A 14,920-nucleotide genomic window follows, 5' to 3' on the forward strand; every position below is an offset into this window, starting at 1 on the left:
CCCAGGCCATGTCGGAGCTACCTCTAGGGTGCAAGCACTGTGGTCCAGGGGTGATGCTAAGATGGAGGTAACGTTACCCAGGTTCCTTTCTGTCATCTGCAGCAGTCTGGCAGCTCCCGATGCTGCTGCTCTAGCTGTTCCTCTCTCTAGCAAGTATGTTATTGCATGTGGCAAAATTCCCCACGCAGGCAGTACAAAGGGAAACTGCAGAAAGAAACCACCCAGCCAACATAACTGTTAATTGTAGCTTTATTTGCCTTGTGCTATTAACCTTCTGGTTAATACTGCAAATCTGGTATTGTTTAGGTCTCTGATCCTTCCAGCTGTATGAAATCAGTGGGCAAAGCTGGAGCGAGCACAGGTGATGGTGGGAATGGGGTGTTCTCAGCAGCAGGAGATGGGGCCACATGGGACTCAGACCCATCAGTTTTATTCTGACCCAGCATCAGCCTCCCAGGGCCATCTCTGCCTCAGTGCCAGCCTGTATGGGTGCACCAGTGTGCAGTAACCCTGTAAATGAGGTGATCGTTAAAGGGAAGAGGACTGTAGCTTATAATGGGCTATAGTTGACAACAACGTAATGAAATAAACTTCCTCATGAATTCTTCCGGGCAACACATCTCAGGAGGGATGGTTGTGAATTGAATGTTTTAAGTAATGAAAACCATACTAAAGAAAGCACTGAAGGGATTAATTCTGCACAACTAGATGGGATGTATAGCATAATTTATTTATTAGATACTTAATATACTATTCTAACTTCTGCAATCCCCTAATTAAGCTCTAAGATGCCAACTGTAAGGTTTGACTCTGCTTAATTCTTCCAGAGGAAGATGTAGATGGATCATCTGCTGAACCCCAAAGCAGCTTCAAGGAAGACAGCTGTCCTATGCCCAGTGCCCAGATTCGATTTCCGCTATGGTCTGCTAGCACTTCTCCTGCAGCTCTTAAAAGTAAAACTTCATCTGCAAGAACTGGCCAGCTTAGTATGATGGGTACCACTACCTGAATATTTAATACAGGGGTGGGGGCAAAATCTATGGTGTTTCATACCAGGACACTAACAACTGGCACTGCCTAGGAACAGTTCTGTTCTGGGTCATTTTGGAAAAAAACATGGGAGACCATGGCAACAGTTAGCTGGAAAGTTCAAAGTGCCATGCAAGAAGAGGTGATGTCATTCAACAGATGCTTGTCTTTGCTCTGAGTCACTTCCCAAGCTTGACAAGGTGCTGACAGCATGCTCTTAGTAAAGAGATGAAAGATATTGTCTTTCCTTCTGCTGATTGAGATGTTCTGCCAGGTGTAAGGTCTTCCACCGGCACAACCTGAATTTCAAAACCTAGCACTGTGGCTGGTGTTGCACCTAAAAGGAAAGAAAGCCTTACACTGTGGGGGGATGACATTTGGCAAAGATGCTAGAGGTGTATGCGGACACCAGCAAAAACTACTAATGTGAGAAGCGCTATGTCCTTGGCATGAGGTTGTTTTGGTATTCCCCCTTGGAGTCTGGGACAGTCACCCTCCCATGCTGGTGACTGCTGTAGATAGAGGTGGAGGAGGTAAAATATCTTGTCATTGTAAAAACTGTCACACTGTGTCCCCACCAAGCTTGCCCAGGGTCTTGTCTGGCCCCTTGGATCACCTGATTTTTCCAGCCATGAAGAGCCCTCGCTACCCTTCAGGGCAGCGGTGAGTGGGAAGAGTTGTCATTCTCTGCCCTCAAACCCCACTGATGCAAACTGTCCTGCAAGACCCTGAGTGTTTTCAGCACTTTTCTTTGAATGGTACAGTACCAAAGGGATTAGCTAAAGAGTCAGATCAAGATCAACCAACTCTTGCAGTGCATTACTAACAACAGTACCATTAATAGCCACCAAAGCTCAAGCGCGTACAAGACTCTCGATTCCCCTGTCTTCTAGGTGGTCAACCACCAGAAATGTGCTTCTGGCCCCAAAACACTGAGCACCTCATCCAGGAAGGTCCTGATGCAGAGGACAACTCACCTATTATGTCCTTAGCCGATCAAGATGACACTGTGGTTCCTGCATCTCTCCAATCACCCTCTGATGTCAACCAATCCAAGGACTTCATTCGCTGCCTGCCACCTCACCTGTCCATGTACATCCTGGGTAAAGCTGCTCTGATTTTCCAAGGGTGGCTTCCCGTAAGGGTAATGAACGGTCTCTAGTGTGTCTAGGGGTTTGCCAACCTGTCCCTTTAATTCCTCAGGGCTTTTGGATCAAAAATCCGTTGACACGTGTGCTGCCGTGAGTAGATGCTGGGCTTTTCTGGCCAAAGAAGTCAAGAGGGAACGTGTGTGTCAAAGCATAGTAAAGGAGAAGATCCTGTATTTGCAGGTATGATGTCTGGGCTTCTGCCATCATTATGCACTTTAAGAAGAGTGTTTTTCTGTTACTGCCCAAGCCATTAGATGGAGGTGCCTTCACTGGAGGCCACCTCCCAACTTCACCCTGTTCTTTCTTCTTCCATCTGCAGAGCTAAGTCAGGTTAGATGTTTATACTGTCACAAATAAGTACAACAGAATAGCCTTTACTGACCTTTAGAGAGCCTGCAACTCTAAAAATGGATCAAAACATTCTTGTAATTGAGAAAACAGTGTTTGGTTACAAATGCAAATACTGGACTTCCAGGAGCTAGTGGAAATTGGGCAGAGCTACAATGGCTCCCTGAGGCAGCTGCGACAATGAGCTTTATTTGCTCCATATAGGAAGATGGGAATGCTAGATTTCTTTGTGGCAAGTCAGAGCTGGTGGCTGGGACACAGTAAAGCAGAAGTTCTAGGAAAGACTTGTCCTGGTTAGGACAGACCTGCCATAGACCAATCTAAGTGTAAAGGTAAATCCCCAAAGAGACAGAGTTAGGGGTCTTTTCATGCTTTGATTTGTGAAGAGAGCATGGAAATCTCAGCTTCGTACCAGCATTCAAAGAAAGCTCAATGGAAGGTTTCACACATTACAAATGAATCTTAGATATTGATAACAATGTTTTCAGAGTCTCTCATCTCAGTGGGTTTGGACCGTGAATCAACTGCATGCTCACCAAAGGTGAGATGCACTTTGAAATCTTTTTTCTGTTCAAATGGAAAAGTTTTGCAGCTTATTAAAAGCTTAAGACTAGAGTTTGGAAAGAAATAAAAAGCAATTATTTTTCACAAGTTACATCTTATACCAACAAAGTGGTAAATGCAAGCCAGGTCTCTTACACAATAACAGCAAACCAGTATGTGCAGCTCAGCTTTGCGTGTAACTTCAGCATCCCACGGAAATGCTGAAGCATCAACACATGAGCAGCATACTTTGTGCATGTGGGCTCTGCAGCGACTGTGTTGCCTCTGCTGGTTTATTCCAGGGGTTGTGCCCTAGAGGAGCAGTTTCAAACTATGCTAAAACAGTTGATGTGACAATTCCGCAGTTAAATGAAGAGGGAGATGTCATCGAAGTGAAAGGCCATGACGGGGGAAGTAAAACAAAGGTATGTTGGAAGTTGTTTGCCTTCCGCAGATCCTGTATTTCAGCATTTGGGGAGGAAGGAAGGCGTGGTGATCTTGGAAGACAGGACTGAATTTGGGGTTGCTTTGCTCTTCTCCCACTCCTGCTTCTGGCTTGCACTGTTGTGAGCAATTCGTAAGGACCAATGCTTGCTCAGCCCCTTCTTGCATGGGAGGGAGCCTGCATCCCTGAACTCCTGCCTTGACCTAGTGCATCCCCCCCAGTCACACGAATAACCTTGAGGCCAGAGTTGCTGGCAAGGCTGAGCAAGCATCACAAGGACACGGCCTTTTTCCCAAAGAATAAAGGGTGCAGCTGTCTGGTCTTCCACTTTTGCCATGGAACATGGCATGGGAACAGCCATCATTTCTGCACTAACCAGGAAGTTCCTGCACCCTGGCTGTTCCTTACCTGCATTTTCTGTCTCTGTTTGTCTCATCACTATAGTGAGGACCAAGCTGATACATTTAATACTATGGAATAATGCTGCATTCCCCCCTCCCCAACTTACATTCCCCTATTTCTCTTCCCATCAGGACAAAGAAGACAATCTGCAGGCAGCCTATCATGATCTGCAAACTGATACGATTCAGTTGGAAGAGAGAAACATCTTCTGTGGCTCCTACAATATTCATGTCCTCACAGACCAGTGAGTAGACTGCCCAGCTGTAGGGCCAAACAGTGGCTTCCAAAAACCTATCCCTTTCCTTGCAATCCTTCTGTGGGAATGTGTGGCTGGAGAAGGGTCTCTCAGCATCGGTGTTAAGAAATCCTCAGTGTCAAATCCAGTTATTTGTAAAGATACCAAGGTAAGTTATTTTTAAAGACATAAGGGTTAGCAACTCACAGTGTATCAGAAAGCATATGGGGCCAGGAGGAGCCTTCTCCCCTCTTTAAGCCTACCCTCCAGATGTAAACGTGACTATGCAGAACAAGGGACTTTGGTTGTGGTGCCCTGCAAAGGATTCACCTGCTTAAGTGTACTGCCCATCAGGCTGCTCAATGAGGACCATTAAGCATCAGAGAAATGCCTGTCACAGTCTTAGACCTGTTGTACCTTTTTAGCTGGCTAAACCTCATCTCTGTCACTGTTTCTTACCCAGATCAGACCAAAGCAGAATAATCCATTACAGTGGTGGAAACTTGGTAGCCATTGGCTCTGCAGACCGAAAAGTGAGGCTTCTTGGTATGTCGGGAATGAAAGAAGTGGCCCCTCTACTCTCTGGCCATGCTGGGAGCATCAAAGCTCTGTTCCTCAGTGAGAAGAAAGGGTTCGTTCTCAGTGCAAGCTTTGATCTCAGCATCAGGTGAGCAGCATGGGGACTGTGCCCTGGGATGCCTAAATTGGCAAATTTAGGAAAAATGAAACTTTAATGCTTCCACCCCAATCTTTAGGAATGCTCCTTCCTATCATTTTCATTAGAGTAATGAAGGACAGTAGATAAGGAAACACATTCCCTACTCATACTGGACAGCTTCTGTTTCCCAGTTTCACCCAGTATTGAATGATAAAATAGCAAGATAAGTGTTGCACACATTTTCCTGAAGCATCTTAAAACACAAGCTATGTTTCCCATAGGCACTTGCAGTAAGATTCTGGCCTTGCTCAGGTCAGCATTGAGTTCAGGGAGGCTGGGTTTCTCCATGACATTTTAGAAGGCCCGTTGTGCTAAGCAGGCTCAACACCCTGGTACCTGCTGTACACTGTTCCTTTCCAGGTACTGCACCCTGAAACAAGAGGTGGAGATGATCAGCTCTTACCTCTTATTTATCACTAAATCTCAAAAGTATCATGATGAGGGCTGAAAACCTAAACAGCAGGTTGTCTGGCTCTGGTATGGCAATTGCGCAACTTCATCAAAGGCAGCATTTAACAAAAAGGGAGTTTATACCGACTCAGGCTCTGTCCTTCCTGCTCTTCCCGCTCCAAAAGGGCTGTTTGTTTAAGTGCAGGCTGGAGTTCTCTAGATAAAGTCAACAGACATCGTCTTGGTACCGGTCAGTAAAGAAACAACCTTATCTGTAAAGCTCTACATTTTAAGGTTAATTGAAGGTAACTAAGCCAAAGGTGGAATCTAGCCACATGTTTTCAGGCAGTTTGGAGGTAGAAGAACAATGTATATGGGTGAAAATTTAAGACTAAGCCTGACTTGATCGTTCCAAATACTCTGACAACTTAGTGGAATGACTCCTGATTTTAACCTAGTGTGTATGGGAGAAGAGCTGGACCTGTTAAGTAGGAAGTACTGAATAAGCCATCAATTAAGTTAATCACTGTATTCCCTTTTCCATTGGTCCTTTGTAGACGCTGGAACATATACAGTGGTGCTTGTGTGAAAATTTTTAATGGTCACTGTGGGACAATCACCTGCTTAGATTTACACGAAGAGCAGTTTGTGTCAGGAGCCAGAGATGGGATGGTGAAAGGTGAGAGCCAAGACTAGCAGCTTCCCAGGCAAAGGCACCCAGTAGCGAGCAATGGGCAGAGTACTTGAGAGTTGTGGTGAGTGTGACACATGCAGTGTGTGAGTATGAAAGTAAGTCTATAAATCAGAGGGTGAATTTTAGTGTCTCATGTTTGTGCTCTCAGAACAGCCTAAGCTGTGGACACATGCACATGCAAGGTCTCCATGTCATTGAATAAATTCTCATTATTTCTGCTTTTATTCAGTTTTAATGGCTTTGTGGCTATAGGGCCTGACCAACTCTTGGGAAAGTGGTATCAACTTTCAGCTTTGCCAGACATTTCCTTATTATTAGCTTATACAATAAGGATTAAAATTATGTACTATTTTCTGTACTTTGCATTTAAAATTTTTGCCATGCAATTACACTTTTTAAGTCAACACTTGGCTACACGCAGAGCTGCAGGTACAAGGTGCATCTGTAATTCCAATAGTATCTTTTAATTCATGTTGTACTCAGCAAAACTTACCATTGGGGCATATGTGTTTTTAATATTTCTCTCCTTTGCCCCTAACAGTGTGGAACCTGGAGAGTGGGAAATGTCTCAAGACTCTGAGGCACCACAGTGCTGTTTGGGTAGTTAAAATGGATGGCACCCGTGTTGTCAGTGGGTGTGACCGAGGGCTGGTCAAAGTCTGGTGTGTTGATACAGGCACTCTAATCAAAGTAAGTTTCTTAGGTGGATAATTTTGTGCTAAATGGTCAAAAATCTTCTGTGCTAGTTAATCATAACTTTTAGCTTTTGCCAAAGACTTTCTGAAGAAAAAAATAAAAAAAAAACAAAAACAAAAGCAGTCTAAACTGATAAAAGAAACTGCAGAATTATTCGTAAGCAAATAATATAAAAAATGATTTGCAAACAACTGTCAACTTTAACCCAGGGTTTGATTTGCCTTGCTTAACCCCCATCATTACTTGTTCTCTGTAGATACATTAATCTCTGCTCCTGTAGAAACATTCAGAACCTGGGAAGAGGGTGGAAGGGCTTGACTAACAGCTCTCAGGGTTGGAGATATCATCTATTAGCCCAAAATATGAAACTTGCTCTCAGAACTGGTAACAGTTTATAAAGCTGAAGCAGCTGGATAGGTGCTCTGCAATTTAAAGATTGAGGCCAGAGTCTGCTAATTACCTTAGCAGGCATCCAGAATTAGTATTAGTCCACATCTGAGAGGAGTGAAGCTTTTTCTGCTTGTGGGGAAGAGAGTTGCAAATTGAGATGCATCTCAGATGCAAGATGTGCCAGCTCCAGCTGAGCTAAGTTTGCAATTGCCCCTTCCCCTACAGTCAGGGCAGTCCACTCTCTTCTCTCCTGGGTGAACATTCAATAGATGACAAAGGTCTCGGTGCGGTAACATCTATTTAGCAAGTGTAATGAAGATGGAAAATGGATGTTAATTCCATGCTAGTAGCTCATCATCAACAACAAGCCCAGAATATTTCTTATAAGTGACTATAAAACTAACACAGTTATCACAGTTAACATAGGGTGCATTGGTATACTGTAATAACACCCGATAAAACTACAATATAGCATGAGGCTCGTATTGTGAATGCCATAAGATATCTTGGCATACTTACATCCAGATTGCTGACAGTGTTGCACCTTTTTCTTTTACTTTGCAGACACTAGAGGGGCACCAAGGCCCAGTTAAGTGCTTGTCTTTTGATCAGTGGCACCTAGTCACAGGAAGCACAGATGGATACGCCCTGGGATGGAGCATGTTGGGAAACCTCAAGAGATGCCTAATAGCTTTCCGCCACCCTAAGTAGGAATCGGATGTGTTTTAAGTTGTATTCATAAATCTTAAAAAAAAAAAAAAAAAAAAAAAAAAAAAAAAAGTGTCTCCCTTATAGGAACACAAAATGCCTTAATTATCAGTCTTAGGATTTAAAATATCCCCACTTTCAACAATCTTCATCTTCAAAGCAGTGTCAGGCACTATGTGGTCACAATCAGTGTGTGTCAGTTAACACGTGTAACAACCTAAAAAGCAAATATGCAACCGCTTCTTCACAAACAGGGATGACTTAAGACTGACAGTGCATAGACCAATATTTCAAGGATCCCAACTGGTGCGCAAGAGCATATCACGCTGCCTGGTCAAGAAAAGATACTGGCTGTGTCAGAGGTGGCTGAGTTACAGGCTGAACCCCACCAACTGTATATTATGTTATTTTCTAATACTTTAATTGCTGATTAGAACTGTGAAAACTGTAGCATCATATTGTTTTCATTTATTTTCCTAGACATAAAAATGAAATTTAAAACACAGCGGATGGCCATAACCACACTGGCTGCTCTGAGGATGCACTGCACTGGTTTGTTTGGACATGGAGTGATTATGAAGGACTTCACTACTAGGCCTTTTAAATATCTCAATGAGCTTCTTTGTTTAGCCTGTTGATGGAGGCAGACCTTTTGCACCTCCTCCAAGACCAAAGAGGTAGTTGATCATGTCTCCCTGTGAAAGCATGATGAATGTACCAACACTGACATGTCGTGTTTTCAGGGAGGTTCTGTCTCTGGAGTTCCTCTATCTCCGAGTCATCAGCGGCTGTGCTGATGGAAAGATTCGTATATTTAACTACCTGACTGGAAGCTGCCTGAAAGTGTTGATGGCCAACAGCAGAGGGGACCCTGTATCTTCTTTCTACGTTGCAGAAAACAGGTTGGTGACAACAGCTGCAATCAGCCTCTGAAACAAATTAGGTATCTTACACTGTAATTTAAATAATTGTGTCATTTTCCTTTTACTGTCCTTCTCACAAATAAGTTTTAAAGGGCTCTACTGCTTATTGACTGCTTCAATAACTTGTTTTTGTTAACAATGGCTGAAAATAGATTTGCTTAGTTCATTCAGCAATCTCAGATTTCCTGTTTCTATACAACTTAAGATATACACCCAACCGTAAAACTGCATTCAGAACCCAAATTTCTTAAGAGGTTGGAGAATCAAGCCAAGGCCTGACAAAGCCTTTACCTGTTCCTGACCTACTGTCTCCTTGTAAAAGCCAATCATGGAAAATCCTTCCAGGTTCCTTCACTTCTGCACCTCTATACAAAAGGTAGTTCCCAGCTTCTGTGTAAGCAATAGCTAAAACACTGGTGTGTTATCAATGCTGTTTTGGTTACAACTCTGAAACACAGCAATATATGGGCTGCTATGAAGAAAACTAGCTCCATCCCAACCAGACCCAGTACACCACACCAATTTAGGTTTAAATGTCCCTAATAATATGGTATCTCCAGTTTCTTCTGGCATTGCATTGATCTAGCTCAGTCCATTGTTGGCAATTTTCATCCTAATTATTTTAAAACTAATTTGGCCATAGAGCTGAATGAAAAGAGCCCCACAGAGCTCAGAGTATGAGTTAAAATGTACAGCATCTGATTGATGTGACTAATTGCTACTGCTTCCTTAAACAAGCGATGGTTATCTCAGATCCGTTTAAGCGCCCTCAGGTTTTGTATTGCACAGAAGCAAATGGGCCCCTTAGGTAGTAACTGTTTGTTAATGACATCTGTGCTTTTAACAGCTTTTCCTTCCCTTCTCCAGGATGGTGATCAATTCACCAACTAGTCTGCTGATGTTCCAGTTTGAGGATGTCAGGTGGGACTATACCTTAGGAGCTGACCGAGAGACGGTGGGGAAGAAAAAACAGCACAACGGGATTTCAAGCAGAACACCGCTTCACCTTCAGCGAACCAAATGCCACGACCGCAGGCAGATGCATCGACTTGCTCTGGAAACACAAGATGCTGACCAGCTCACGCTGTCTTCCTGGATTCACTGCCGGTCACCGAAAGGCTGTGGAGCATCTCAAAGTACTACATAAAGCCTCTGCAATACCCCGGCATCGCTTTCTAAAATGAGTTAGAAATAGTTTCAAGTACCCACTGCCTTCATCTGAATCAATATACAGACTCTCTGCTTTTTTAAAGTGCAGTCTGGTAGATACGCTGTTGCATTTCAATAGTTCTGTCACTTCCAGGCTTTTGTAAAAACTTTGTACCTTTTTAGAAAGGTTTGGTATAAATTCAACACATTTGTCAAGACAGGCACTGTCACTTTCTAACTGAGTAATAGAGTAATCAGTAGTAGTATTCATATTCTTACAGCTGGCATGCATGGAAACATGCCGCTGATTCAGTACTTGAATTATTTATGAGAAAATACTCTAGAAAGTCATAGGACACCTGCATTCAGGATCTGCCATCACCAGGAAACACAATTGCACATAAGCAGGCACCTTTTAAACTATAACTTCATGAAATTTTTTTTTTTAAATCAGCAGTTATTTAATACAACACGTATCACAAGTCCTCCAGCTCTACAATCAAACTTTGTATTGCAGATAAACTCATAGGCTAACAAAGTTTTCATGCTTTTAAGGCCATCAGATGCTAATCTCCTTGATGCAGCTCTACTTGGTAAAAGATGTAGCATTTGTAGAAACAGGAAACAAACAGGGAGCGCGATATATTTTAATTTTAGTGGGAAAAAAGTATGGGTTGTGTATACATAACATTTTAAAAAATCAACATATGCTATCATCTTTGAATTCTGTGAGGTTTTGTGCCAATCACATATCTTTGGATTATTTCTAATACCTAGACCTTTAGAAGATGTGGTAAGAGGCAAAACAGTAACCAAAGACTTGAAATCCCATCAGTTATGAAGATTTTATTTAATAAAAAAAAAGTTTAACACCAGCAAAGTTGAGATGACTTTTTCTTCTGTTTTCTAGCTCTCTGTTATGAACTGATGAAATCAGCAGCTTGCCAGCAACAGCAACATTTTCTCAAGATCGACAAGGCTTTTCATATTCAGGCAGAGCAGCAGAAAAAGCTTTTCATTCCTGGCACCAAACAACCCCATGCCTTTGCCTCAGGAAAGTCAGCGAGAGCGCATTCTGCAAGAATCCTAGCAGATACTGGTAAGGACTCTTTGCAGCTAGGTAGGACAGTAATTCTTCAGACAAGTGCACCTAAGATAACTGAATGGATTAAACAAAAGGTAAGGATTTCTAGAAGACAGGCCCATTCTGCACGGAAGGTTTGCAGTGGTAAAACGGATCACTTGCAGAGCCTGTTATAGCTACAGAAGCTGCTTTAGATCAATTAAATAAACAGGACAAGTGATCAGCTCTAGCTATGAAGCCCAGTTCTCTGGTATCTAGGTTTTCTTTTACTGTATCCTTATTCTATTTTTTATTTCTTTAACAGGTGAAAGAGAATTGTGTACAAAAATTATTCAAGTACTTGGTATTTAATCAATAGCAGTAACTCAGAAAGCTGTTCCATGTAAATTGTCTCAGCCAGCAACAATGTGGCAACCTGAAACTTGAAAATGAGATAGTACTGAGATCACAGACATGGTCTGTGGCCATATGGCATTTGTCTCAGGTAAATTTTTCTCAGGTTCTATGTGCAGAATCTGTTGGGATCTTACAATTTAAGACATTCTCTGAAATCTTACAGCTCTTCTGAAGTACCAATTGAAAGTCTCTAACCCCCAAATTCTGGTGTTTGTAACTAAGATGCAGGGTCATGTGTATGTGCAGATTAAACGGTTCTAAATTCTGTGAACAAGGAACAAGCAGTAATTTTCATTAGTTTGTTTTGCTGTATTCTGCCTTCCTGCACTGTAACTTAATGTTCTCTGAAATACATTTCCAGAGGGCAGAAGTTTCAGTTAACCAGTCTGGAAAAACAGAATTGTATTGCAAAGCAATGATACGTGAACAGCATGACATTGCAAAGCAAAGTGACAAATGAATCGCTATGGCAAGGCCACGGGACTGAGTGTCTTAGTCTGTGTCATAATCCCCATCTAATTCTTAGTCAAGGGCATAATCACACAATCCATCTTGATGTGTCTGTCATACAGCACAGGTCACTCCCTGCATCCCTTGAGGCAGCAAAGCCAGGCTATGAAGCATGTTTTGAGATTTCCAGTTCAAGTGCAGCTCTGAGTAGTGATGGTTCAAAGTGGTTCTCTGGTGTTGGCTACTTCAAAGATTTTTGCCAGGAACTGACTTGTCTTGAAGCCTTTTCCCAATGCACAAACTGCAGGACAAGAAAGGGGTGCACGGGATGAGGTGGTGGGAACCTCATTCCTTTTAGAAACCATGGTTTCAAACAAGGCGGATACCAAGCCATCCACACGCAAATACAATGTATGTTACAGAATCTGACTTTAGTTTAACCTGTACAGGCTATGGCAAGGAACACTTCTCAGTCAGCCAGGACAGAGTTACCTCTGATGCTGGCAGCATCACCAGTGAGGCCAAGGATGAGCAAACTGAAATGGGCACCATTGGCTTGTAGCTTCCTACGCTGCCTCTTCTGCAGATAAGCCTGGACTGCCCATATACCTGTCAATCCAGCAGCCATCCCTGGTCTTACTCAGAGTACTACCCTGCCAACAGCAATCACAAAAACTATCCTCAACTCCAAATGTGTTGTTTTATTTTTGGAAACAGATGGAAGATCTGAACATGGCCCTTTTCTCCATGTACCTGCACATCCTGACAGGGCGGAAGCCACTTTGCAGCACGAAAAGAGAGGAGGCCCAAGTTGTCCAATGTCCCTTGACAAGTTCCTCTTAACAGTCAGCATGCTGCAGAACACCTGCAAGTCAGCCCCAGTCAGTTCCAGCATTAATCACGCTGCAAAAGTCAAGGAAGCATGGGAACCTCCACAGGAACATCAGCAACACCACCCTGAAAAGGTACAAATATACAAAACCCCTCTGCAACACAAAAAGGATCAGACAGTCCAGCTCCAACACGTGAGATTGCACAGTGATTCTCTGACTATGAAAAGGATTTCTATACCCTTTGAAACCAAAATGCTGCAGCTCAAGCTGAAAAACTCTTTGCATGGACCCACTGTGAATTCCTCCATCCCTCCTCCCTCTGTTGTACGTCCCAAGACTTGTTGTGGTTTGCTGCAAGAAAAGAAAGCTCGGGGTGGTCAGGGCAAAGTCATTTCTCTCCCTGAAGATGAGGTTCAGCTTATCGATCCCTTTACAGCTTCTTCTGAACTGATCAAATCAACACGTGGGATGATCGCACAAATGAAAAATGAAGCGGTTTCCAGGAGAAAAAAGCCTTTTTGTCCGCGTGCTGCAGACCCTTCCTGGAGTAACAGTGGGTTCAGGCTTCTGACAGGAAAACAGAAGGAGGTGTATGAGGCAGCTACTGTAGCTCAGTATCAGGCACACCAGACAAAGCTCATAGAAGACCAGCAAAGAGCACGCAAGAAGGCCTGGTTAAGGAAAATTAAAGGCCTACCTATAGACTCTTTTACTGGGGAGGGGAAAATAGCTGCTCCTGAACTTGGGCTTAATACATTTATCTGAGGTAATCCCTTAGTCCGACAACCAACTGGTATCTGAGGGTTCTGGTGTCCAGCTGAGTCTGCCACATCAAGGTCCCTGTGGTTTCTAAGCATAAAAGACATCTCCACTGTGTTTTTCTACAAGATATTATTGGCATATTTAGCTGTTTCTCAAGGCAGTGAATGGACTGAGTCCTCTCCTGGATTTATCTTGCTAGACCTGCTGTTACTACAGACCCAGCACTGTTTGACACTAACACAGCTCAATATATGGCTCAACTGTGTGTGAATAATAATAATAAAATCTTATTAGAGTTTATGTGGATTGATTAGAGTTTATAAGCTGAAGAAGCGTGGACTGAAAACTGGCTGCGCAGCTGAGCTCAGAGGGTAGCGATCAGTTGCACAAAGTCTAGTTGGAGGCCAGTAACTAGCAGTGTAGCCCACGGGTCAAATTGACTGGGTCTGATTGTTTAATATCTTCATTAATAAATGATGTGGATGATGGGGCAGGGTGTACCCTCAGCAAGTTGGCAGATGACACCAAACTGGGAGGAGCGGCTGATGCACCAGAGGGTCGTGCTGCCATCCAGAGGGATCTGGGCAGGCTGAGGCCAACTCAGCTGGAAAGCAGCTTAAAACTTAATTTGCATTAAATAAAAAATAAAGGTAGTGGTTTCCATTTCTTTGTTTTTGCAGATAAAATTACTAAATGTGCTTGATTTCCACTAATGCTCAGGACTTAAATTGGCTTGAGTTAGGAAGACAAAAACCTTTCCAGTTGTCCAGCTTTGAGTATCTGGGCCACAGTACCAGAAATCTCCCTGTTACTCTCTTGCATTAGAGGCTTGAGGCAGGACGCTCCTGCCCATGGTCACGTCAAGGGTCCTTTCAGCAGCAGTTCCAGTTTGAGATGAAAGCCTGTGAAACTCTCCATGCAGCAGGGTGGTGATTAGTTTTGGTTTGTTTACTTCAACATCATCTTCAACTTCTAAACCCTGGGATTAAGCCAGACGCTGCTAATGGTGAAAAATAACAATAGTTGTTCCCCAAAGAATAATAACGAACAGGTAATAAAAACTAAGTGTCTGTGTAAAACTACAAGGAAGCCAGAAACTAATGAAGATGCGGGAGCTGGACTGTTGTAATTCAGATTTGCCACTGAAACGCCGTGTGGGCTGGGGACGAGCGAGGGTGGGAGGCTGGCAGCTGGCCCTATTGCAGTACGGCTGTGCTGCGACACACGGACTGTAGTTGTCTGAGGTGGCTTTGCCTGGCGTTAGTGTCGAGACACAAAGCAGCAAGGATTTCACACTTAGCCACGGGATGGCACTTTCTCACAAGACATCTGGTGTAAGTGCAGCTGCAGCCAGAGGCCTTTTGGCACAGCCCCCCTGGAAAAAAGCACCTAATAGAGGGAGCCTGGTGGAAAAACATCACGGAAAGGCCGATGCCTTTTCAGTCATGCCGAAGCGAGGAGGATTAGAGTGTTGTCTTCCTATTTGGAGCCAATAAATCAGTATCTCCCTGCAGGTGCGGGTCTTCAGGCATTTGCAAGATGCTACAGCCAACAGAGGTGGTGTGAAATTACTT

General features: G+C 43.4%; 1 protein-coding gene across 1 annotated transcript; it reads left to right on the top strand.

Moving 5' to 3' along the window:
- Positions 1 to 1,988: 1,988 nt before the first annotated feature.
- FBXW10B (F-box and WD repeat domain containing 10B) lies at positions 1,989 to 13,349 on the top strand. The gene is given in 13 exon segments (XM_075720070.1): positions 1,989 to 2,016; positions 2,019 to 2,132; positions 2,233 to 2,360; positions 3,374 to 3,490; positions 4,029 to 4,162; positions 4,617 to 4,820; positions 5,819 to 5,940; positions 6,497 to 6,645; positions 7,606 to 7,748; positions 8,493 to 8,651; positions 9,540 to 9,737; positions 10,730 to 10,920; positions 12,469 to 13,349. Coding segments are annotated over 13 exon segments (2,568 nt in total).
- Positions 13,350 to 14,920: the final 1,571 nt, after the last annotated feature.

The sequence above is a fragment of the Pelecanus crispus genome, chromosome 12 (assembly GCF_030463565.1).
Source record: "Pelecanus crispus isolate bPelCri1 chromosome 12, bPelCri1.pri, whole genome shotgun sequence".
Classification (NCBI taxonomy): Eukaryota; Metazoa; Chordata; class Aves; order Pelecaniformes; family Pelecanidae; genus Pelecanus; species Pelecanus crispus.